Raw genomic sequence first — 26,818 nt, forward strand, 5'->3', positions numbered from 1 at the left:
TTTGCCTCAGTTTCCTCATCTATAAAATGAACCGGAGGAAGAAATTGCAAATCACTCGAGCAACTCTGCCAAGAAATCCCCAAATGGGGTCACAAAGAGTCAGACACAATTGAAATGACTGAACAACAATGATACATTAAATGGACTCTGAGGTCCATTTCAACCTTAAAATTCTGTGCTTCTCTGAAAAATAAAACTAAAGTCCATATGAAAATTGTTGTATTCTCTTATAGCGAATCAAAAGGAGAAACCCTTATCAGGTTGGAAATTTTTTTAAGACAACAATATTTCTATAACTTCTGAGGAAAACATGGAAACATGTGGTCTATCACAGCCAACCATACTGCAATGAAAAATGAGGCAAGGAAACCCCCTGGAGAGTAGGGCATGAGAGTGACGAATTGAGAGCTTGATTTGGGGAACATTAAAGACTTGAAGTAGACAATAGTTCTGGTTGAAGAGATCAAAAATCCAGCCTGACCTCCCAGGTGTGCTTCTATTTACCTTGGGCCTAATAAAAAAACACATTTCTTTAAGCCCAGGAGGCTGTGACCAGTTTGTTTCATCTTTGGTGTCCTTAGGTGAGCTCCGAGGATTTCATCATCCCGATGCCTAAGGCTGTGGCCAGTCAAGTCAAAGGCTCATGGTTTGGCATTGTGATGCTGCCTCCTGATGATAGAGCAGCAAACCTCTCTTATGTGACTACTCTCTCATTCTGGTCACTTTGTCAGCAGTCAACAAGCCCTACCATATGCCAGGCACTATACTAAGTACTGGAAGTCCAATACAAAGTGTTCTCAGAGCAGAGTTCTCAAACCTTTATGCAAATATAATTCAAAGCTTTCGATCCTGAATAGCATTAAGGAGAGGTATGCAGAATGAAGGGAAGAGAGCAAGCATATATTAAGCACCTACTAAGTGCCAGGCACTGCACTGATATTACTTCATATCAATTCTGAATTAGGCAGAGAATTAGCTAATTATACTGTCATCCTCTTCCTGATCAAAAAATTATCTAGAGTATTGCATCCAGTGCCATGAGCCATGTTTCAGGAGAGGAATTGACAGATTGGGGCCCTACTAGCAAAGGGCAACCAGGATGGTAAAGGGTCTCAAGTTCACAACATTTAAGGACTCATTCCAGTAATTGGTCACATTTGCCCTGAAAAAAAAAATGAAGACAGACACATGAGTGTAGTACAGCTATCTCTATGCATCTAAAGAACTGTCCTGTGAAAAAAGGGTGCTAGACTTGTTTTGCTTGGCCCCGAGGATGGAAGTAGGAATAATGAATGGGATTTTCCAGATTTAGATTTGTGTAATATAAGAAGAAAAAATCACTGCCTCCCTAGCATTCTGAGCTACCCCAAAGTGAAATGGACTGCGTTGGGAAGTGATTGTCTCCCTTACTTGAAATCTCCCACTGGAATGACCAGTTGTTGGGAATCTTAGGGAGGGTGTTGTTGTTTGTACCTGGGTTTGACTAGGTGACCTGGTAGGAGCTCTTCCAACTTGAGGATCCTCTTCATCCTTTGCTTACAGGTCCTTTTTAAAGTCTTAGTTTCTAACCTTCCTTTGTTGTTCCCTGTTCTACTTCCCTTCACCAGATCATTCCTTTAGCCCCTTGCCAGAACTTTCTAAATGATGAAGTCATGATGGAGTTGGTTGGGTCCCATACCTAAAAATATCAGTCACTGTAGAAAAGATCCCTAAATGATGCATATGGTAGGGGAGCAAATGGGCAAGTCCAAAAGTAGTCGTCATTATATAATAAGTAATGTTGTGCCTAAAACTTTGCTTTTGTCCATCATTTTCAGTTGTACCTGACCCTTCATGATCTCGCTTGAGGTTTTCTTGGCAGAAATACTGCAGTAGTTTGCCATTTCCTTCTCCAGCTCATTTTACAGATGAGGAAACTGAGGCAAACAAGGTTAAGTGACTAGCTCAGGGTCACATAGCTAGTAAGGGTCTGAGGCTGGATTTGAACTCAGGAAGATGAGTGTCACTGACTCTAGGTCAGATGCTCTGGGCACTTTGGTGCCACCTAGCTGCCCTGCAGCAAATTAGATACAAAATTATAAATTCTCCTTCCCCTCCTACCAATTACAATAATCCTCCCAGTCACCATTTCTATGGTACTTTACTGCTTTCAGATTTGCTCCCCTCTTTGTTGTTATAACCGTACAGTGTTCACTTTCATGTGATTGCCCCTCCCCATTTATATTTGTGGGTTTGTGGTTTAGGTGATTTTCCTGCATCTTTGCAAAGAACTCTTAAGTGCATTGATCCCTTTATATTTATTTTATTTTATTTACCTCATCCAGCCTTGATGTGAATCCCGCTTTTGCCATTTACTATATTGAGTCAAGGTGGTATACTGATTAAAGCACTCAATTAAGAGTAAGAGGAACCAACTTCAAATCTTTGCTCTTCTTTGCATTCTTTGTGTGACCTTCTCTTGTCTGAGCCTTGGTCTCCTCATCCGTGAAATGACTCAGTTGGACTAGATGATCTCTAAGGTCCCTTCTAGGTATAAAGCTTTGTTTCTGTGTTCCTAGGCTATACCTCACAGATTTTAGGCATATGTGTTAAGCATCACTGATTCTGATCATGTAGCCCCTGGCCAAGAATTCCTCCAATGTGAGTTCAGAGTGGTCAGCACTCAGCTGTGGACAGCTCCTAGATAGGTCAGTCTTTGACTAGTGAGAGCCAGGGATCTAGAGGAGCTCGACAGATCACCTAGGCATGAATTCTAAGCTAAGAAATCAAAAGTCAAGAGGAGCCTCTGGGTCCAGCTCTCAAGTCTCCTCTCTGGGGCCAGATATTCTGTAGCAACAGAAAGGGAGCGATCTGAGAGTACAATCCAAGTAATTAGGCAGAGATTTGTGACAGGAGAACAAAACTGATATGATAATAATCACAGCCCATGTTCACATAAAGCCGTACAATTTACCAACTGCTTTTCCCATAACAATTCCTTGAAGCAGATAGGACAAATATTATTCTTCCCATTTTACAAATGAGTTAAGTGATACTTAGGGATGTTAGTCACACAGTCACTGCTCACAGACATAGCTAGCAGGTGTCAGAGCCAAGAATGAAACACAGCACTCCCAAATCCTCTTTCTCCTACACAATATTACAGTTAGACTGAGATTTACATTGGGAGATCTGAACCAGGCAGGAGGGGGTGGAGAGAGAATGAATTCTAAGTCAGCAGTCTGTTGTCAACACCTAGGAATTCAAATTGGACTGGGGCTGTGGATAGAGGAGGGGAATACAATATGGTACCCTGAATAATAAATGGGTTCCACATCAGGGTTGTGATGGTGACTTGGGGGTGGAAGTTAGCTGCATGAAACCCCAATCTTATGCCCTCTTCTGTGTATGGACAGATTAAGCTTAATGGGTGTGTGCTCAAGAGCCAGCGAAGAAATCTTATCTCAGTTCTCTGCAGGTGGGTTGAGTGGCTGCTTAAAAGCATAGAATCTTAGGATGTAGAACTGAAAACAACCTAAAAACACATTAGCGTGGTCACCTCATATTAAAGATGAAGAAACGGAAGCCTAGAGAAGTGACTTGTGTATTATGTAGGTGGAAAGAAAGACACACACTGAGTGAGGAGAGAGCTGAGTTCAGATCTTGCCTTCATCACTTACAATAGCTATGTGGCCCTAGGCCAGTCACTAGGCAAGCTACCAACTCCAATTAACTTACTAACTAACGTCACTAATCCTAACCTTTCTGACCCTTAATCTCCTACTCTATCAAATGAAAATAGCAATGCCTGTAGTATCTATAGCCCATGGAAGGTGAGAGGATCACATGTGATAATAAATGGATAGCTCTTTTTGAATCTCAAAAATGTTAGAGACAGACAGATGTAGACATTTATCATATATGTTATATGTAAATAAAATACAAAAATGTATTTGTTTATTTTATATATTTATGTATGTATATAATTAGGTTTAAATGAATTCATATATCAATTAATTTATATACATACATAAATATATATATGTGATATAAATGTCTGCCATAAGCATTGTATCATTGTCATCACTATCACCATCATCACCAAAGGTATCATAGTTAATGGACTGTATATCTAGAATTGGAATCCAGATCTTCTGTCTTCCAATACAGTGTTCCTTCCACTATAACACGACTACCTGCAATCAGAGAAGATAGACCGAGGCCAAAGACATAACTGACCCAAAAGACATGTAGACTGATAAATAAGGCAGGGACCAATCAGTAAATTCTTAACATTCACTAAAATGTCAGGAACCCCAGTTGGATTCTTGATCCCAAATCCAATCCAATTCAACAGGCATTAAGCACCTACTATGTCCCAGGCACAGTGGTAGTTACTCTATAGTGAAGCATTTGTTAAGTGCCTATTTTGTACCAGACTCTGTGCTAAGCACTGGGGATGCGAAGGACAAAAATCCAAGTCACTGTCTTCAAGGAGCTCCCAGTCTAATGGAGGAGATGACAAGAAAATAACCATGTACATATAACATACTTACTGTGTAGGTGGAAGATAGTTGCAGAGAGAAGGCATTAGCAGAGGAAGGGGAGAAGTTGGCCAGGGAAACACCTCCCACAGAATGCCAAATTTGTTCTGAGTCTTAAAGGAAGCCAGGGCAACTAAGAGAAAGAGGCGAGGGAGCAGCACGTTCTAAAAATGGAGAACAGTTTGGGGAGGTTCCTCGTATGTGAGGAAAAATAAGTGAGCCAGTGTAGCTGTAGCAAGTTTGTGAGGGAAATAAAGTATAAGATGATTGCAAAGGTAGGAAGGGACCAGGCTTTCAACGTGAAACGGAGAATTTCTATTTTATCCTGAAGCTAAGGAAGGAGCCATCGTAATCTATCAAGTAGGGGTGAGGAGATCGTTGACCCTGAACTTTAGAAAAATCACTGTGACTCCTGTGGGGGTCCATAGGTTTACAAAACAAAAATGAAAAAATATTCCCTGCCCACAAGAAGCTAATATACTACTAGAGGATATGTATAAACAATATACAAAAATGTGTAAACAGTTAAGTAAATTCAGGATACTTTGGGATGGCATTAGATACTAGCAATTAGGGGGCATCACAAAAGACGTTCAGACAGAAATAGCCCTTGGTTGAGCCTTGAAATAAGCTAGAGATTCCAGTCCAGGAATTCTAAGATGCAGATGTGGGGAAAGGCATCCAGTCCATGCCTGTAAAAAGTCACAGGGGTAAATGATGGACTGTCAAGCAATGTCTAAAGCATGAAGTGGATGAAGAAAAATAACGTAGAATAAGCAAGGAAATCTCGAGTGTGGCCAGATTGTGAAGGAATTTTAAATAAATGCCAAGCTGCAGAGTTTGCATTTTATCCCAGCTAATGGGTAGCAAAGCTAGGATTGGAACCCAGATCTTCTGTGTTCAAATGCATCGTTTAACAGTAGGGAGCCACTGATGGTTCTTGCGTAGAGAGACATGGTCAGAAGCATGCTTTAGAAAAGTTATTTTGGCAGATGCACAGAGAATGACTTTAATCATTCAACCAGCAAGCATTTATTAAGCACCTGTTTTGCTCTGGTGCTATAGATTTCTGCTATTCAGTCATTTTTCATTCATATCCAACTTTTCATGACTCCTTTGGTGTGGGGGGGAGGTTCTTGGCAAGGATACTGGAATGGTTTGCCATTTAATTCTCCAGAGGGAACAACAGATAGAAAGACATATTATTTTGGGAGCAACAATATTAATGCCTATAGGAGACATCCTTTACGAAAGCACAGAGAGATGAGACATGGAGCAAGTTATGGAAAGACATGGGCTAGTGCCACACAGGATGGGTAGACGTGGATGAGTCACAATCTGAGTTTTTGGAATGAACACCCACATTGATGAGACCACAGGCCCACTGGAGTATTTGAGATGAATATGGAAGATGGATTGGAAACAAGAGAGACTGGAGGCAGGTAAACTGATATGGAAGTTATGGTAGTAGTCCAGACAAGAGGTTATAAGGACCCAAAGTGGGGTGATAGCCAGGTGAGTTGCAATGAAGGGCTGCCATGAAAGATGCTTTGGACATAGATCAGCAAATAATTAAATGTAACAGAAGAGGAATAGGGAAGAATCCAGGTTGACTCTGAACTTGCTATCCTGGGTGATTGGAATGACTGACCACCCCAGAATCCCTCTATGACCTTGAGCATGACCCTTAGCTCAGGCTTTCTTGCCCTACCTTGTCCACACCACCTGAACACCTAGATCATGCACCTTTAGAAGAGCACAAAGCTGATTCTTTAGGTAAAGTTAATGAAGTGCTTTGAGTCCACTGGCAAGGGGCAGCAGATGAGTAATTCCTGGCCCTTTCCCATAACCTTTGTTCTGGCATTCACGAGGAAGCCACATAGGGATAGGGATCAATGAAGATTATTACTGTGTTTCCACTTCTTCCTTCCTTTCCTGCTGTAGGCACTCTGCTGGGAATTCTTCACACATAATAGAATCCAGTTCAAATTGATTTTTTTTTCCATTTTAAAGCAACAACAACCCAAAGCATTAAACATGATGAATGATATCAAATGTGGTTTGGTTCCTCTCCCCGGGCCACTCATGGTGCCTTCCTGCCCTTAGCTGTGACAAGGGCATTTGTTTTCTGCAGTGCCATTCTTCCCTTTGTGGCCCCCGGAAAGTAACAGCATCTAGGACATTCCGGCTGATCTAGTAAGAGGTGATGGAACAGGCCACTGATTCATGCAGTAAGCTCTGTGGCACACTCCAAGCAAGAGGACGGGAGCATGGGATATTTTGGGTTGTTTTGTTCTACCTTCTTGAGTAATGAGGCGTTTTTGTCTAGGAACAAATTCCAATTACGGCTGGACCAAGTAAATGGTGGTTAAAAAAAAAAAAAAAACAGTGAAAGAAGGTAATTGGTTATGCGGGCCTAGACAGTGAACTGTGGCTCCAATGAGCCCTCATTGCACGATGCTTGGGCTGGCTATCAAGGACGCAGTTTCTATTTACATAGCTATAGTCTAGCAATTGTCAGCAATTGGAAAGGAGGTGGGAGGAATCACAGAATCACTGAATCTCAGAAGGAAAGGATAGAATCACAGTCCTGGAGGGTCAGAAGCGGCCTCAGCAGCCCCCTAGCCCAAGCCCTGCCAAAATGGAATTACTGGCTCAACATACTGGACTAGCGGCTTGAAGCTAGCTACAAACTGAAGCACTCCCTAGTACAGATGTGGCTTCCCTTGTGGGTCTGGGCTCCCACAGAATACGTGTCCCCAAGGACACTCCTATGCACTAAGCCGGGAGGCAAGCTGCCTGGAATCTTTAGCCCAGAAAACATCCAGAGTATGGGGATCACAATGAGTCAGTGTTACCAGTCAGCTGTGGCTAGATTTCTGTCAATACCATCTGAACCCTGTCCTATTCTCTTGGGCATGCCAGTGGCAGAGGTCCTGGGATGCCAGCAGTTAGGGAACCTAAGCCCTTGTCAAATTGCTACTTGCACTCTGAAAAGATAAAATAAAGATTCCTTTTTTTTAAAATAAAACTAATAATAATAACAACAACGATAATGATAAAAAGCTAGCATTTATATAGGGCAATTAGGGTGGCGCAGTGGCTAGAGCACTGGGCTAGCGTCAGCAAAACATCTTCATGAGTTCAAATCCAGCCTCAGATACTTGCTAGCTATGTGACTCTAGACAAGTCACTTAACCCTGTTTGCCTCATTTTCCTCATCTGTAAAATGAGCTGGAAAAGGAATGGCAACCCACTCCAGTATCCTTGCCAAGAAAACCGCAAATGAGGTCACAAAGAGTTGGACATGACTAAAAAACGATTAAATAACAAGAAAGTGTTTACATATGTTTCAAACTTTAAGGTTTGAAAAGTGCTTTACAAATATCTCATTTGAGCTTCACAATGACCCTCAGAAGTATGTAACATATATATATATATATATATGTATATATACATATATATGTATATATGTATGTGTGTGTGCATGTATATATATGTGTGTGTGTATGTATGTATGCTCATATCTGTGTTTGTGTATATATTATATATGTATTTCCCATTTTACAGATGAGAAAACTGAAGTAGACAGAGGTTAAGTGACTTGCTTAGTCACATAATTAGTAAGTGTCTGAGACTAGATTTGAATCTAGGTTTTCCTGACTCCAAGTCCAGCATTCTCTCTACTGTGCCCCCTGGTTATTTACTATAAAATTATAACAGCTTTTCCGATCTGCTTACACTTTTCTTCCCTCCACATACTCTATGATCCAGTGACATTGGCTTACATGTTAAACATCATCTATGATACTCCATCTCTCAACCTCATGCATATTCCCTGACTGGCCCCTATGTCTGGAATGCTCCAGCTCTTTACCTCCACCTTTGGCTTCCCTTAAAGACTGAGCTCAGCTCTATCCTTCTGCTAGAGTTCTCTTCCTGTCACCTCCCCAACCTGCCCTCACTGCTAATACCTTCCCTCTAAGAGTCCCTTCTACTTTTACCACACACACACACACACACACACACACACACACACACACACCTATTTTGTGTGTATATTATTGTTTTCATGTGATCTTCCTCATTAGAACAGGAGCTCCTTGAGGGTAGGGATTATTTTTGTCTCTCATTATAACCTCAGCACTTAGCACAATGACTATAACACAGCCAGTGCTTAATAAATGATAATGTTATTTGGTAACTTCAGGGCAAAGATGGGCACAGATGAGAACAGAAGAAAAAAATGGCCCAGAGAGCATGTCTTCAGAGTAAGGAATGAGAGAAGCCAGACTTGTGGATGACACAGAAGCCTTATGCCTATACATCATGAATATTATCTTTAAAAAAATAATTGAGGCACTAGTATGACAAATACAAAACTATATCCCCCTAAAATGATATGAATTCTATTTTAGCTGATAGAAATGGACACATTACTCTTGTGGGACTCTTGTGGGACTCATTTCTGAATTAACTGCCAATGTATAGTCAGATCACTAAGTTATTAAAGTAAAGTTCCAAATTAACACAAAAATAAAAGAAAATGAAAAAAAAATCATGCCATATACATTAAAACAACTCCAACCTGAAATTTATACAAGTTGTTGGTTACAAAAAAGGAAAAGGTAGCTCCCAGGATGGAAAGCTGGCCTCGGAACTTGAAAGCAATGAGTTCATGACCTGTCTCTGTTATACACTGGCTCCATGGGCTCTGGCAATCCTCTTGACCCTTCCATGTCTAAGTCAACTCTCTAAGAGAGTAAATGCTGATAGGGGATGAGTTTTCTCCTCCAAGAATTCTCTACACCAGTGAAACATCAGGTCTAGTCAATCCCTTTTCCTCCCTTCCTTTCTCTCCTCCCAAAAAAACAATGCCAAGAAATTTTGAAATCAAATTAAGAAAATGATATTGACACTGATTGAAAAAAAATGGTGTAAATCAATGGCCTCAGTGAAGAGTCCATAAGGACCTTAAAACCTCCTTAGGCAACAGGATCTACATGCCAAACAGAGAGATATAGCTGCCAAGGGCAACAGCAGTTTAGACTGGTGTTGTTAAAAGGATTGCTTAAATCATACAGAGATGAATGGCGGAAGATGATGAGAAATATCTCCCCCATGAAACAGTTAGAAATAGTAGAAGGGAAAGAAAAGGGAAAGCTTAGTGAGAGACCCAGCTTAGCACCAATATCCAGTGGGCATTTAAGGATAAAACTGGAAGTGGGGCAACAAACAGATAAAAGATGGAAGAAATTCACAGATGCCGTAAAATCTTTTCACCATCAAGGACACTGGAATTACCCCGTTTGAACTCTCACATGATCATTCCAGATGTGCTTCTTAAAAGAGCCATTTACAAAAAGATAGAAAAAGCAGCTGGTCCATATTAAGTGTACACAGAGTAGTACCCTTGAAGCTATATAGTTTTGGAGATGATAAGAGACCAATTTTCAAGTTCTCTGAAAAAGGCAAAATACTAAAGGTGTGGAAATAATCTCAAATCATGTTATTACCCAACTCCCCCTCAAAAAAAGGTGACTGAACAAATATCAATAGCTACCAACATCTGCACCTACTTTCCCCATCTGTGTACCATTTTTCTTAGAATAAGAAATTTTGTGGAATTTGTAGAATAAGCTCCATTTACATTAAGGGAATTCTTGATGCAGTTATTAGAAAAAAATGGGAAAATTTTAGTAAGCCATGTTCCACATCAGGCCCCATCTTAGTCATCACACATTTATAGAAAATTTGAGATTGGCCTTTGCTTTCTGTTTATTAACTATAAAAAAGAATTTAATTCAATAGAATGGAAGGCTACTTTAAAAACTTGCCTATGCCAAAATTATGCATGATTCCTCTAAAGATATGAATGAGATGACCTCCTTCAATGACCCTCTGATCCTTAATGCCAAACAGCACATAAAGCAGAGAAACATGCTCATCACTGCCACAGAGGAGATCCAGTACTGAGTCCAGGTCCAAGGCATTACCTATAGTGACAATGAAGTCCTCCAGATGCTCTTTTTTCTGGATGATTCTGCTGATTGCAATCAGACCCTAGAACTTTGCAGTGGTATCTATAACCACTCAGAAGAGTTTTGATTCACCAGCCATACAAGTAAAAACATGTGGATAAAGGATTCATCTATTGTTCAGATTTTGGTTTGCAGTTGAATGGATAACCTATGAAAGTTTACTCATTAATATCTATTTATCTACAGAGATGTCTCTAGCTTCTGCCTTTGTTGAGATGTAAGGATGAGAGAGATTTGGATAGAGAATTGCACGGATAGAAAGATATGGATGAATGTTAGTATAGATAATAAATAGAGGTGTTCGAGGTGATCAATAGAAATATAGACTTTAAAGGATGGATAGAAAAATAAAGGTAGATAAATGGATAGAAAAATAAGAAATTCGATGAATGTATGGAGAGATAGATGAATGGATAGAAGGATGGATGGAAAGAGAGATACATGGATGGATAGAGACAGATTCCTTGGAAAGGTACTGCAAAGGTCCAAATCTCTTCCTGGAATTGAACAGCAGTGGGAGAAATAGTTGTATCACATTTCAGAAATTATGAAGTTCTTTTGATGATCCCAACATTTTGCCTGAAATACATAATTTTTCTTTATCATCAGTTTTTTTTTTATTTCTGGTGATGTTGTATGACTTCAAAACATGGAATGCTACAGTTCCCAAAAAATTCAGATTCAGGATCACCAAAAGAGCAATGGAAAAGCTCACAGTGGGGATAAGAAGGCGGCAACACATTGCCAACAAGTAATGACAGAAGAAATGGAATAAGAAGTGTCTTGAAGGCAGCGTATGATCCAAAAAGATGAACTGGTTATATGGCAAGAGAAAGAGATAATCAATGGACAACTGGCATATTGTATTGGAATTCCTCACAATGTCAAGCGAATACAAAGAAGCCCTCCCACCGCCACCTCTGGCATGTCAGATAGCCCTGGTGTCAATTGATGGTAGCACATGAGTGAGAGTCAACATAAGTCAGTCATCAAGAATTTTTAAATGCTTACTTTGTTCCAGGCACTATGATAAGTATGGGAGGGGGATACAAAAGAACAATCAAAAATAATTCCTGCCCTCAATGAACTTTCATTCTAATGTTAGAAACACATAAGGTGTATACAGATTGAATGGAACTTCATCTCAGAGGGTAAGGCACTAGAATATGGGGAGTGGTAGGGTGACAAGAAATGGCTCCTGAATAAAGAGGAATTTGAGATGAGTCATAAAGGAGTCAGTTAGCATAGATGGGTTGAGCCCTGAATCATACAGGCAATATCCACATTAATGAAATCACAAATCTAATGGAATGTTAGAGTATTAGAGAGTTAATAAACAACCTTAGCATTATAGCCTTTCCATTTGGCCTTATGCTACTCTTTTCTATTAATCCCCTGTTACCTGCCCACATTTCCATCTCATACTTGCACTTTAAAAAATGTGAAGTTGTCAGGGAGCTCCTGGTACAGACACATTGGCTGTTTTCCCCTAGACTCTTACTACTCTTCCTCCTCATCAGAATCATTCTAAGTTGCATGTCACAACTTGATCCTTGAAATCCTGCCAACCCTCCTGATGTGATTTTTCCCTTCAGTAGGAGAGAAGCTTTGGGGTACATTTCCACCCCACCCTTAAGTCTTATTTTAGAGACCCCTTGGCATGGGACTCTACATGGAAAATAACCTTACTAAAGTTAAAAAAAACACACAATCATCAGAAAACCAATTCAGGATGGAGGTAGGAGCGGGTAGAATGTTGGAGAGAACACAAGATCAGGCAAAACAAGGGACCTGGTAGAACTTTGGATCCCTTCATTATGAGACATCAAACCATCAGATATTTCTGAACCTTCTTGAAAGAGAAATGAGAAGGATCATAGACTCAGGAAGATCCATTTAAAGGTGGAAGGGACTTTTGAGGCCGACACCCTGATTTTAAAGGTGAGGAATGTGAGACCCAGAGAAGTTAATTCTCCTAGAGTCATCTAGTTAGTAAGTATTGAGGTGGGATTTGAACCTAGGTCTTCCTTGACTCCAAGTCTATAACTCAATCTACTATTTCAGGCTTCTTCACAGGGAAAATGATCACTATCTTAGCCTTCCCAACAGTTGGTTCACAAAACCAAGAAAACATCTGAGTAGCTGAAAACAGGGCCGATGGGTTACCTGGAATCACCTCATTACTGTTTCCTGACTTGGAGTTATCTATTTCCCAAATAGTCCCCGAATCCCAGTGACTTGAAGAAGATTAGCCCATCTCAGCTCATTGGCTTTTACTTGGAGCCTGTGCCTCAGGCACCTCAGGACTGTAACTAACTTTGGGGGACAAGAACAGGTACCCAGAATGCTTCAGAAGAAGCCCAAGCTTCCACTCAGCCAGCCCTTCAGTCTTGTTGTTGGACTTCATTCCTAACTTTTGAAAGGCTTTTCCCCCCAGTGCCCTTGATGAGGTTAAAGAGTTTCTTTTTTTCCCTCCTTTTTAATTACATTAGCATCACATGACATCCTGTCATGCTGGATAATATTTAACTTTCCTAGACACTAATCAATTCCATTCAACTTTCCCTGGCTCATTTCAGGCAGACTCAAAGTCTGTGCATACACCAAGGCCAGACAGACCTCTCAGATCAAATCAGGTCACATCTTAGAGGTCCAGGATGCTTATTAGCTTGAGAAGATGATAGCCTCTACTCTCCAAAGTCCCCTTCCAGAGAGGCCATATAACCTTCAAGAAGTAGGTCGGCATAATACATATGATTCATGGGACTAGAGATTCAGAGATAGAAGGGGCCTTCGAAGGCATTGAGTTCAACCCCATCATCTTACAGCTGAATAATCTAAGCCTGAGAAGTTAAATGACTTGCCCAGGGTGACAAAGATGGTTACTGTCTGAGTGAGGATTTGAACTCAGGTCTTCCGTATTCCAAGCCCAGCACTCTATAGTCACTGTGCCACCTAATTATCTCAAATAATTTTTCCAAGGTCACCAGCTAGTAAGTGATAGACTTACAGCAATGGAATTGGAGTTAAGAGGACCTGCATTCAAATCCTGCTCCAGATGTTTACTAGCTGTGTGACCCTGGGCAAATCATTTAACCTCTCTTTCTTCATCTTCAAATAAATTCCGTGTCTTCTAAGGTGCCTTCCAGTTCTAACTGATGGTCTAATGATAGTATAAACTTGTGCCCACTGGAGTTGGAGTCTCACATGCTCATACTAGTTTACCTGTATCATATACCTATATAGGTAAGGTCAACAAAGTGCTTTCTTCACAGCAACTCTGTAAGGTTGCTAATGCAGATATTGTGAGGAGGTTTTCATAAAGAACCAGACAGACTAATGATGCCTAAAGTAGTAAGCCTCTATTTATTTAGTTTGCTCGTTTGTTTGGTCATTCATTCATTCATTTATTTGTTTTTTAATAAGCCTGGGATGTCATCAGTGTTGAGAACTCCTGGTGGGGAACTTCCTCAACCAATGCAGGGTGGCACCTTTTCTGCAACTTATAGGTTTAAGGAAGTGCCTAAGTCACTGAAAGATTAAAAGCCTTGCCCAGCATTACACAGGTAGACTGTGTCAGAGACAGGGCTTAAACCTAGACCTTCCTGATTCCAAGGCCATCTAGGCCATGTTGCATCTCAGGTCTTCATTATAATGTGCTTAAGTAAAGTGAGGGAAGGCTCAAGATATAAAGGCCAAGGACAATGGAATTATGAAGGTGGGGACTAGGCAGGTATAAATGAGGGAAGGAGGATGGGGCCGGCATAAAAGAGGATGCAATCAGATATTAGTCGATGGAGCTTGGGGATTTCCAAAGCTTAGGGTGTATTGTCTTCAGGCCGTGTCCAGAAAAGTGATGAGGTTCAACAGAGTTAAACCTTCAGAGTTACCATCCTCAGATTTAGCATACCCTGCTTCTGCTAAGCTTTCCACATCTCTTGTTATATGTTGAGATGCCTGGGTCCTTCTTTTCCAACATAACAAGCCAGCTCAAGTTTCCTCTACCAGTTATGGTCTTTTCATGGAGATGTGGTACCAATCCATGTTCCCCCTCAACTCAGCCCTCCTAGGATGGAGAACTCATTAGTAATGAGTAAGTGTCTAGGACAAAAGTTGTTTTTTTGTATTATGGATCACTTTGGCAGTCCTGTGAAGCCTATGGACCCCCCTTTTAGATAAAAATATATATAAATGCATAAAATAAAACGCATCAGATTACAAAGGAACTCCATTATATTGAAATGCAGTTATTAAAATACGTATTTTAAAAAATGTAGTTCAGTGACCCTGGGCAAATCACTTAACCCCAATTGCCTAAAAAAATAACAAAATAAAAAATAAATAAAAAATGTAGTCTAACCCCACCACTTTGTATATCATTGACTAAAAGCTGAAAGGAACCTCAAAGGGTAACTAGTCTAAAACTTTCATTTACAGATGAGGAAACTGAGGTTTGGGGAAATAAATTCACTTGCCCAAGGTCACAAAGGCAGTAAGTACCAAAGGAAGAATTTGAATCCAGATCATATAACTCCAGAATAAGCATTTTTCCATTGTATTATACTACCGCCTGCCTTATATTGAGCCCAAAGTTGATTTCCCATAATTTCTGCCCATTTTTTGCTCAGCCTTTCAGATCATAGCTTTTCGTGTATTTGAAGACAGTGATGATGTCCCCCACTCACCTACCCCCAACTCTGACCTCCTTGTCTTTTCTTCTCTGATTTAAATTTCACCAGTTTTTTAAAATAAAATAGTGCCCTTAGTTTTTTTCTTCTGTGGTGATATAGCCCCAGTCTAGTTACCCTTCTCAGAATGTGCTCTAGATTATCAGCATTTCTCCTAAAATGTGGTGCCTAGAACTGCTGCCATTTTCCAGATGGGGTCTCATTCCTGCAAAATATGGAAAGCCTTTAGGCATCCTTAGGTGCTGTGGAACTGCAGGACGAGAGCCTGAGATTTAATTCACTTCTTGCCTTCAATTCTTAGGATACTACAGAACACTTTCCCCATGTCTGATCATTTCACTTCTGGTTGTGTATCTTCCCTCCTCCAAGGGAGAGTAGGAAGCAAAGAGCTTGACCTACTAATTAGGAAAGTGGGGGCTCTCATTCTCAGGTTTGTTTGATCAGAATGACCTCAATTTAGACAGGCATGTGATACGAACCAGGACAGTCTAAGGATACCTTGATCGGGTTAAAAATAGAGCCCAAGGGAGGAATGCTGAAGTCCTTTCTGGCATCTCTCCCCTGCCCAGTACTTACTGCAGGGCTCTTCGCACTGATTGCTTGGGGAAATATATTTCATGAAATGAGAACTGCTAAGATGAGAGGTCAGGAGCTTGGAGTAAATTCAATTTAGCAACATTGATTGGTTGGTTGGCTAATTGTCCTTCATCCTCGAAGAAGACCAAAGTGACATCACTATGTTGGAGTCAAGGTCCAATGTGTCCAGCTGTGACTGATCAGACCGGCATGAGCTCAGAAGGTCAGGCACAAGTTGTCCACATGACGTGAAGAGTGGAGATGTCTCCATATTTATTAAGTACTTATTGCATGCCAGGCACCATTCTAGGTGCTAGGTACAGAGAGAGAAATGTCAAAGAGGTCCCTGTCCTCAAGGTGTTTACAATCCATTGTGGAAATAAAGCACATCAACAGATACATTTGTGTGTGATAATTTGAGGAGGAAAGAGAGAGAGCACACATGACCATGGGGTTTAGCAAGGGCTTCCTGGAGGAAGTAGCATGCATGATGAACTTCAAAAGAAATGAAAATCACCGAACTTGAAAGCCAGGGGGACCTCAGCAATCATTCCCACTATTTCATTGTAAGTTGGAATTCCCACTCTAATGTTCTAAGAGGTGGCTGTGAGGATGGAGGGCATTCCAGGCATGGAGCAGTTGAGTTAGAGATGGGATGTCAAGTTCAGGAAACAAGTTATTTAATTTTGGATGGATAATCTAATGTCCTAAGGAAAATTATGGACAAAGGCTGGAAGGGTAAATTAGAGATGAATTGGGAAGGAGCTTACATTGTCTGGGAGGCAAAATATGACATTAATGCGGCTCACAGCAAGACTAATAGGCATCTTTTTGTTTTTGTTTTTATTTTTTTGTTATTTTTTTGTTGTTTTTGTTATTATTTTGTTTAGTTTTTTCATTCATTATTGATTTATTTATTTGTACTGGGTCTGTAATTTCCTGGGTATAGGAAATCCTTATGAAGATACTTCCTCTACCCATGCCAATAGGCATTTTCTCCATAATAATTATAACAACAACAATAATAGCAATTCACATTCGTATAGGACTTTAAGGTTTGCAAAGCACTTTATCCTGTGTAGGGAAAGGTCATTACTTCTCAAGTAAGGGGACCAGGGTTAAAACCCCAAGTCTGATCCTAGTGGCATGAGCTTGGTTAGTCATTTAAGATCTCTGACCTCACTTTTCTCACCTGTCAAAAGAGCGGGTTGGATTAAATGATGCCCAAGGTCCCTTTCAGCTCTAAAATCTATGCCTCTATTTTTTCATCACTTTCACTTTCTCTGTCTCAGTTTCTTCCACAATAAGGGAAGGGGGAAATAACTCAGTGGTCTCTAAGGTCCTTTCATTTGAAATCCAAGATTGACTATATTTCTGAAAAATGCTTTGCAAACCTATTCTATTCTTACAGGTAAGACCAGTGAAGGTCACAAAGGTCATCTCGTTACCTAAGTCCTCACCAGTGTCAAAGTTCTAAAGGCTGCTGAATATGTTGTAGCTTCCTCACCTGTAGAAAAAGGGGTATAATGATGGTCATTGTACCTGCCTCCCAGAGTTCATAGGGTTGTAGTCTTAGAGCCAGAAGGGATCTTAGCGAGCATCTAGTCCAACCCCTTCATTTTAAAAATGAGGAAACTGAGGCACAGTGAGGCAAAGTATCTTGCCCCTGGTCAAATAGTTGTTAAGCATCTAGATTTCATCCCAGGTCTTCTTGATTCTAAGTGCAGGGCTGTATCCACTAAGTATTCAGGCAAATTCATTTGAGACCTCCCTGAATTTGCCAAGAATGCCACTGTGGCTTTCTCTTCCACCAACCTCTGATCCACTTTCCCAGCTTCTACCCCTACTTATAAAATATAAGTTTCAATCTGGAGTCTATCCACCACAAACAGAGACACCCTAGACAGGAACAAAGTCCTGATCCACCCATTGCCTCCCCGCCTCCCTGGCTCCTACACGTCAACCTGAGACCCAGCTGCTGGACCGGCCTGTCCCCCTCGTTGGTATGTGTGACTCTTGGTTAGGGGAGGCTGATGTTGTGGAGTGTGGCTCAGCAGCCCCCTCCCCCTGCTGGCTCAGCACTTGGCAAACACCCACCACTTCAGCAGAGATGTGATCCTGACATTCTGCCTGTGTGTAATTATTCTAATGGATGCTGCCCAACCTCTAGGAGCCCTGACTGGGAAGTGCTCCCAGGAGACTTTTTTTGTCCCTTCTCCTTTTAGAAGGTATGAGAGAAAACTCTCCAAAAGACTTTAAAGTGCCCATTTCTTTTCCAAAATAAACACCATGACATTCCCTCATCCTGAAGATCATAGATCTAGATTTGGAGGGGACCTTACAGGACATCCAGTTCACACACACGCACACACACACACACCCATTTAACAAATGAGGAAACTGAGGCCCAAAAAGTTTAAGATATTTACACAAGGTCACACTGCTAAAGAGTATCCGGCACATGATTTGAACCTAAGTCTTCAAGTGTTTAAGTCCAACACTCTATCATGTTGTCCCTCAAAGAGATGAGAATTGATTGCATTGTTTTCTCCTGAGCCCTAATCAAGAGCTTCCTTTGTGGTACTCTTCCCAACAGGAAGAGAGGAAAGAATGAAAGAAGAGAAGGAGGGAAGGAGAGAGGGAAGGAAGGAAAGAGAAAGGGAGGGAAGAAGGAAGAAAGGGAGAGAGGGAAGGGAGGGGGGAAAGAAGGAAGTGAGGGAGGAAAGAAGCAAGGGAGGGAGAGGGGGGGAAGGAAGGGAGTGCAGGATGGAGATAGGGAAGGGAGGGAGGGAAGGAAGGAAGGATGTGAGGGAGAGAGAAAGGGAGGAAGGAAGGAAGGAAAGGAGTAGGGGTAGAGGGAGGGCAGGAAGTAAGGGAGGGAGGTAGAGAGAGAAGAAGGAAGGAGGGGAGTACAAGATGGAGGGAGGGAAGGAATGGAAAGAGGGGGAGGAAGGAAAGAAGAAGGGAGAAAGGAAGGGAGGGAAAAAGGGAGGAAAGAGGGAAGAAAGGAAGGGAGGATGGATGGATGGATGGAAGGGAGGGAGAGAGGGAGGAAAAAAAGGGAGGGAGGGAAGGAGGGAGGGGGGAAGAAAGTAATCAGTACATATTAGATTGCCTTTGTCCAATATGTTTCTAATCTACCTTCCTAGCCTTTTTTTCGAATTATTAGCCCTTTATGGATTCTATTCCATCTAGACCAGACCAGACCCCATTTTCAACATTCCATTTCTAATCTCTAGTTACTCCTGTAGTTCATTCCACATAATTGGAATTCATTCATTCATTCATTCATTTGTCCATTCACTCATTTATTCTAAAAAACATTTTAAGCCCTTATTACATGCTATGCTTTAGAGACAAGGAGAAAAATTAAACAGCCCTCATGTTCGCATCTCCCATGATGGCTTGCACGTAATCAGCACATAATAAGCATCCAGTGAATTGTATGCCAGTGGCGTATAGGACTCCTTCAGCTACAAACCTCACCGGTCAATTCAGCTGTCATTCAACACTGGTCAGGATAAACAGCATGTTTGAGGATCAGGGGTCCCTGGTGACTTTGTCTGCAGTAGGGACTTTGATTTCCAGAATAGGCAATGAAGCTTTATCTATTATTTATGTCCTTCCTGCAGCAATGCAGCAGGGTGTAGTGGCTAGAGAGCTAGCCTCGAAACCAGGAAGATCTGGGTTCACATCTTGTTTCTAACCCATGACCCTAGATAAGTCACTTTATCTCCCCCCCCCCAATTCTCCAAGGCTGTAAGTTGCAGAGAAGGTGCCAGGCTTCTCTATATAGTTCTATATATAGGGAGTTCCTTATATGGGTGAAAGCCCAAGTCTAGCAGTTGTTACTGATCCCTTCCCCCAGATATAACTTACAGTGACTGACAGATTGAAAATATGAACAGAACAGGACACTTACAAACAAAATAGGATGAAGTCCAGTGAACAGAAGTAGGGAAATTGTTGTCACCAAGTATGTTGGATGAGTGAACTAGTGCGTATGAGCCCTGAAATTTGACTCTCCAATTCCTAACAGCAAAGGCAGAAAGGGAGATGCATCAGCTTCTAAAGTTCTCATCCTCTGATTAAAAGAAGCACGCAAATCCTCCTCAAGAGATAAATTGTTTCCTAGGACTGGATTCTGAGGAATTTATTCTGCAATTCTTGATGTCAGAGATTTGGGGTAATATAATGGAAAGTAGCAACCCAAAGAAATATTTGTATAGTAGAATGAGCTTTGGACTGTCAGTCAAGAGATCCTGGGTTTAAGCTTTGACCTTAGGACAATCCTGGTTGACTACGGGTAATTCACTAGACCTGTCAGAGCCTCAGTGTCCCCATTGATAAACTAGGGATCATAATACTTGTAGTACCTCTTTCTAATGGTTGTTGTGAGGAAAACACTGTCAATTTCAAATGATCTTTAGGAATATGAAGTGAACTTGTAATTATTATGATCAGTCAGACAGAAAACACCCGTGTAACAAAGGCTTACTGTATTCACAATGCATCCTGTGCTGGGCATGGTGCTACCCAATGAGGATCCAAAGAAAGGCATGAATGATGATAGACCTGGCTATCTGGAGGCAGGGGATTGATACTCAGATCCCACCTTTACATCAGCTTGGGCAGGCTTCTTAACCTCATTAGACCTCAGTTTTCTGATCTGCAAAATGAGAGGTCTTAGACTAGATGGGCTTCCAGGTCTATTCCAGTTCTTCTATGCTCCTATGCTTATGCCAGTTCTAAATCTATGAGCCTAGGTGTCAGTGCACGGAAGTGATTGCCAAGGGCTAGAGAGTGGAAGGGAATGTGAAACAGTGGAGACAGAGCTGGACTCGGGGTCAGAGAGCCTGGTTTCTGCCAGTTGCTTAATTATACGGCCTTCAGAAGAGAATTGTTCTTCTTGGTGACATACTTTGCCCATCAGTAGAATGAGGGGATTTAACTGGATGATCCCTGGGTTCTCTTTTACCCCTAATAGTCCGGGCTTTTGGTTGTCTTATGGGATTAAGAATTTACTTAATCGAACTCCCTTCTTTTAGCTTCCCCTCACTCTCGTACTTTATCTAGCCTATTTTTCCCAAATTCTCTTCTCTAGAACTCAATATACCCCCAGAAGCACGTAGGGGGTGGGGCTCCCCACGCAAATTGGTTAGTTGTGATTTCCCCGAAAACACAGGACTTATTTTTCATGATTAGCATTTCTGATGCAAGCTTTAACTGCCTTTATTAAAAGTCACCTTGCTGATAACACATCATTCTGCACTGTCTATTTATTTTGTGTGCTTGAATGTATGTAATCTATACACATAGGACAACCTGCTTTGCCACCTTTGTCTTACATGTTAAAAAAAAAAACCTTAAGAATCAGATCATGCATAGTTGTTTGCATCTTTTCTGCCACATTAGAATGTGAGCAGGGAACTGTCCCCACTTTTTCATTTCTATCCCTATCACTTAGCAGAGTGCTTTATACATAATAAGTGCTTAATCAATGTTTGTGTGTTTCACTCATTCCTTCATTAGTCAGAGAGAGGACGTGACCTGAGGTTTTCCTGACTCCAAGGCTGCCTCTCACTATCTGATAACTGCCATTAACTATTTACATTTAAATTATTAATTTCAATGCATAACGTGTCATAATAATTCATCAGTCATTCCCTGGAAGTCTTCAACAGGATTGTCTGTTCATTCTTATTCACTTTCCCTCTTCGGTGGTCATCGTTAACATACGTTCCTTTCTTCCAGATCCGCCTTTTATTTGTTTTGTTTTGTAAAAGTGTCTTCAGATTTCCCTGTATCCCTCCAACTTCCTAGTTTTAATTGCATTATAGTGTTTGATTATGTTAATTTCCTACCTTTCTTTGTTAGCCAATACTATCTTATCTTGTTGGTCATCTAGGGTTGTTCTCAATTACTTGAGAAGATTACCTATATGTGACATATGTGCTCACCTAGAAAATATGTTTGCACCCCTCTTATGACTGGGCCAAAAGGATTCATGGACTGAAGGCATCTCTCACTCTGTTTGCAGGGATCCCTCATCTTTAGTTATCCCTGTGTCTCAATGCCAGGCTACCATGATGTTCCATTCACCTAGATCGTTCTTTCTTAGCTATTGTTTCTATCAAAATAATAATAGCAACACACAACTAGTATTTATATAGCACTTTAAGGTTTGCAAAGTGTTTGACAAACATCCAATTATTCTCACAACACTGAGAGGTAGGTACTATTATTGGTCTCATTTTACCAATAAAATGACCGAGGCAGACAGAGTTGAGTCACTTGCCCAGAGTCAAGGAGTCCTAGCTATCTTTGAAAGCCTAACTCAAATTCCCGTTTCTCCTCGACGAAGCCCCAGCTTTCCTCGGCAGATTTTGCTGCCTATATAATGTATAACACCGAATTCATCACTTCTGGTGAATCTGTGATTTCAGTGATGCAGGTAGTGTCACACGAGGAGAGCTCCCTGCCACTGCGGATGGGTCCTTTCTCAGCATCTTATCAGCTGGGTCATTGAAAGGTTAAGTAGCTTGTCCAACCAGTGTGTGTGTGTGTCAGAGATGGATTTGAATCTGAGGTTTCCCAATACTGAGGCCATCTCTCTGGCCCCTGTACCACCTTATGTCTCTCTATCATGGTTTATATTGAGTCTATGCCTTGTCTCCCTAGCAAGACTGAAAGCTTACCTGAGAGCAAGAATCATGTCTTCTACCTCATTACCCCTCACAGAATTCACAAAAGTGTCAAATACTCAATAAACATTCCTTGATCAATGGAAAGAGACAAAAATGTTGGCTGGGGTCTGTGAGAATACTGCCTACATGACAGTTTTTTGTCTTCCTGCCTTACAGGTGATCCATTGGAACTCCCCAAAGAAACTCCGTGTGAAGAACAAACACGTTGAGTTCTTCCGAAACCTGTACCTGACATTTCTGGAGTATGATGGGAATCTGCTGAGGCGTGAGCTATTTGGCTGTCCCAGTGAGGCTGACGTCAACAGTGAAAACGTAAGTGGGGCTGGCAAAGGTCATTTTCCTTCCCAGGCACTTGAGAAACCAAGTTGCAACAAAACTGAATTCAGCTCTATATTTAAGAAAAAGAAAGAAAAGAAAATTTAAAAAAAGCTTCCTAATTACTGCCTGTATCTTAAAGTAAAATGAGTTACCTTGGAAGGAAGCAGGGTCCTCTTCTCAGAAGTCTTCAAGAAAATGTGGAATAACTCCTTGTCAGGTATATGGAAGAGGGGCAGGTGTGCTTTGGAGCCAATGACTTCAGAGGTCCCTTCCAGCTCCCACGTTTTATGATTCTAAGAAGCTTCAAAGAGACAGATTAGATATTAAGTGTAAAAGGGCATTACAAAACTGCTCAGTTTGTTAGCATCCCTTTCCACCTTTTTTTCCTCTTCTCTGCATTTTGAATTAACTATTTCACTGATGTTCTTTTTTTGAATATCTAACACTACCCTCCAAACTAACATTCCATCCTGATGGTATAGAAGACTTCCTTTTTTGGGGGTGGCAGTCGGGATTAAGTGACTTGCCCATGGTCACATAGCTACTAGGTGTCTGGGGCTGGATTTGAACTCAGCTCCTCTGGATTCCAATGTCAGTGCTCTATCCACTTCACCACCTAGCTGCCTCCTTCCTTATTAACACATATCTATGCTCCAGCAAAACAAATCAAAACAATGGCCCTGTCTAACAGTACTTATCTCATTCCACATCTCCAATTCCACTACCTCTCTCCAAAAGGTGAGAGGTGTCTTTTGAAGCCCCCATTCTTCACTGCCTTGATCAGAGTTCTGAGGTTTTTGGAAATGGGTTTTCTTCAAGTATTATTGCCATCATCCCATAAGTTGTTCTCCCTGACCTGCTCATTTCACTCAGTTTCAGCTCATAGGAGTCTTTTCTAGTTCCCCTGAATCTGACATAGTTGTAATTTCTTATGGCACAATAATATTCTATTCATTCACACATGACGGTCTGTTCAGCCATTCCCCAGCTAATGGGCACCTCTTTTGTTTCATGTTCTTTGCTACAGCAAAAAAATATGTTGCTATATCTGTTACTGTATATAAGGCTCTTTCCTTCTTCCCTTGATACCTTTAAGATGTACACCTTATAGCAATATAACTGGGTAAAAATATAGTGATTTGGGGAGCATAGCATGGATTTAGCAAGTATTTATTATGTGCTTACTGTATATCAGCCACTGCCCTGTGGCTAAAGAGACAAAAATGAAAATTCCTGCCCTCACAGAGCTTACATTCAATCAAGAAAACTCTATGAACACACACATAATATGTATAGAATTTGTACAAAGTGACTTAGGCAGTGCTAGAAGCTGGGGAGAGGAAGATCAGAAAAGTGTTCATGGGAAGATGGATTTTTATTGGAGCTTTGAGGGCAAGTAGGTATTCAGAGAGTTGGAGATGATGAGGAAATTCCAGGCCATAGAGCACCCTGTGCAAAGGAATGGAGACAAGAGATGTAATACTGTGAGTGAGGGACAGCAAGAAAGCCAGTTTGACTAGACTGATAAAGTGTGTGAAGGTAGTAGTGTTTGATAAATCAGCAAAGGTAGGCTGGGGTTAGATTGTGAAGGCCTTTAAATGCCAAACAAAGTGGTTGGTATCTTATCCTAGAGATACTAGGGAGCCACTGAAATTTCTTGTTCAAGGGGAATGATATCATCAGTCCTGTGCTTTGGGAATATCAGTTTTGCAGCTAGATGAAAGATGGATTGGGGAGAAGAAAGATCTGACATGGGGGACCAATTAGGAGGCTCTTGAAGTAGAAATACATGGAACAATTCATGAATCTGCATGAATGAATGGCTTTCAAGATGAAAATAATTTCAAGCATGGTTAAGATCTCCTGAGATTCAGTCTTACAGAAGAAAAGATATCCATGTAGACCGTGTGGTGTGTGACACAAGCTGTCCTAGGACACATGCCTCTCATGAGCTAAGAAGTTCATTATAGATAGAGGTGACTGATAATAGGTAGGTAGGGGGGGAAATTGGCAGTTACGTGGTGCAGTGGATAGAGCACTGGGCCTGGAGTCAGGAAGACCTGAGTTCCAATCTGGCCTCAGACACTTATTAATTGTGCAACCTTGGGCAAGTCACTTCACCCTGTTTGCCTCAGTTTCTTCATCTGTAAAATGAGCTGGAGAAAGAAATGGCAAACCACTCCAGTATTATATCCAAGAAAACTCCAATGGGGCCATGAAGAGTTGGACATAACTGAAATGACTGAACAACCAAAGGTAGAAAAATAGACAGGCAGAGAGTCAGCTTCTCTCTTCTCCATTTTATAAAGACACTAGTAGCTTGGCAACAAGTGACACTAGGATATCTATAAAAGAGGAAAGGCAGGGTGCATTGCAATGCCAAATGCAGGATGAAGCTGCCATTGCATAGGTGATCTTGGTGGGACAGTGTGATGATGGGGATAACAGGACATGTGCCACCATAATAGAGGTTTAACAAATACTTGATAATTGGTTTGCCTCCTAAACAGTGAAGAAGGGTTGAGCAGGTTACGATGTGGTTACAGAAACAAACAATGCTGAATCTTGCTTAGTCCAACCCTTTTCTTGCAATGGGAATTAGACAGGGGCTCTGAGAAATGGAATGACTTTCCCCTGATCGCACAGAAAATAGGGGGCAGACCGGGGATAGTAACTGAGTTACCAAACTTCTCATTTGAGACCATTTTCTTTTTTCTCCATTCTTTTTTTTTATTAATTTATTTTGATTTATCAACAATCACTTCCACATGCTTTTGAATTTAAAATTTTTCTCCCCCTTCCTCCCCACCTCCCTCCCAAGATGGCGCACAATCTGATATAGGCTATACATATACCTTCCTATTAAATATATTTTTCACATTAGTGATGTTGTAAGTAAAAATTAGGAGCAATAGGAGGAACCACTAGAAAGAGGAAACAAAACTCAACAGAAGAGGGAAAAAAATAGCAAATAGTATGGTTCGATCTGCATTCAAATTCTATAGTTCTTTCTTTGGGTGTGGATAGCATTTTCCATCACAAGGCCTCTGGAGATGTCTTAGATCCTTGTATTGCAGGGAAGGGTCAAGTCTATCAATATTAGTCATCACACAACGTGGCTGTTACTATGTACAGCATTCTCTTGGTTCTGCTCACTTCACTCAGCATCAGACCATACAAGTCTTTCTAGGTTTTTCTGAAGTCTGCCTGCTCATCATTTCTTATAGCACAATAATATTCCATTACATTCATATACCACAACTTGCTCAGCCATTCCCCAATTGATGGGCATCCTCTCAATTTCCAATTCTTTGCCACCACAAAAAGAGTTGCTATAAATATTTTTGTACATGGGGGTCCTTTTCCCATTTGTATGATCTCTTTGGGATATAGTCCTAGAAGTGTTATTGCTGGGTCAAAGGGTATGCACAATTTTATAGCCCTTTGGGCATAGTTCCAGATTGCTCTCCAGAATGGTCAGATTATTTCACAACTCCACCAACAATGCATTAGTGTTCCAATTTTCCCACATCTTCTCCAACATTTATCATTTTCCTGTTTTGTCATGTTGGCCATTCTGATAGGTGTGATGTGGTACCTCAGAGTTGTTTTGATTTGCGTTTCTCTAATCAATAGTGATTTGGAGCATTTTTTCATATGACTATAGATGGCTTAATTTCTTCATTTGAGAACTGCCTGTTCATATCCTTTGACCATTTATCAATTGGGGAATGACTTGTATTTTTATAAATTTGACTTAATTCTCTATATATTTTAGAAATGAGGCCCTTATCAGAGACACTGGTTGTAAAAATTCTTTCCCAATTTTCTACCTTCCTTCTAATCTTAGTTGCATTAACTTTATTTGTGCAAAAACTTTTCAATTTAATGTAATCAAAATTATCCATTTTGCTTTTCATAATGTTCTCTATCTCCTGTTTGGTCATGAATTCTTCTGTTTGCCA

At 40.9% G+C, this 26,818-nt stretch overlaps 1 protein-coding gene across 1 annotated transcript in view; it reads left to right on the plus strand.

Moving 5' to 3' along the window:
- The window catches only part of LARGE1 (LARGE xylosyl- and glucuronyltransferase 1), a 608,081-nt gene that overhangs the window by 514,280 nt on the left and 66,983 nt on the right, over positions 1–26,818 (plus strand). Inside the window, exon 10 of the mRNA XM_027873579.1 lies at positions 22,692–22,847. Coding sequence (XP_027729380.1) covers positions 22,692–22,847 — 156 coding nt within the window. The remainder of the gene's footprint in view (positions 1–22,691; positions 22,848–26,818) is intronic.

Source organism: Vombatus ursinus, unplaced genomic scaffold, assembly GCF_900497805.2.
Source record: "Vombatus ursinus unplaced genomic scaffold, bare-nosed wombat genome assembly UNPS02003292.1, whole genome shotgun sequence".
Classification (NCBI taxonomy): domain Eukaryota; kingdom Metazoa; phylum Chordata; class Mammalia; order Diprotodontia; family Vombatidae; genus Vombatus; species Vombatus ursinus.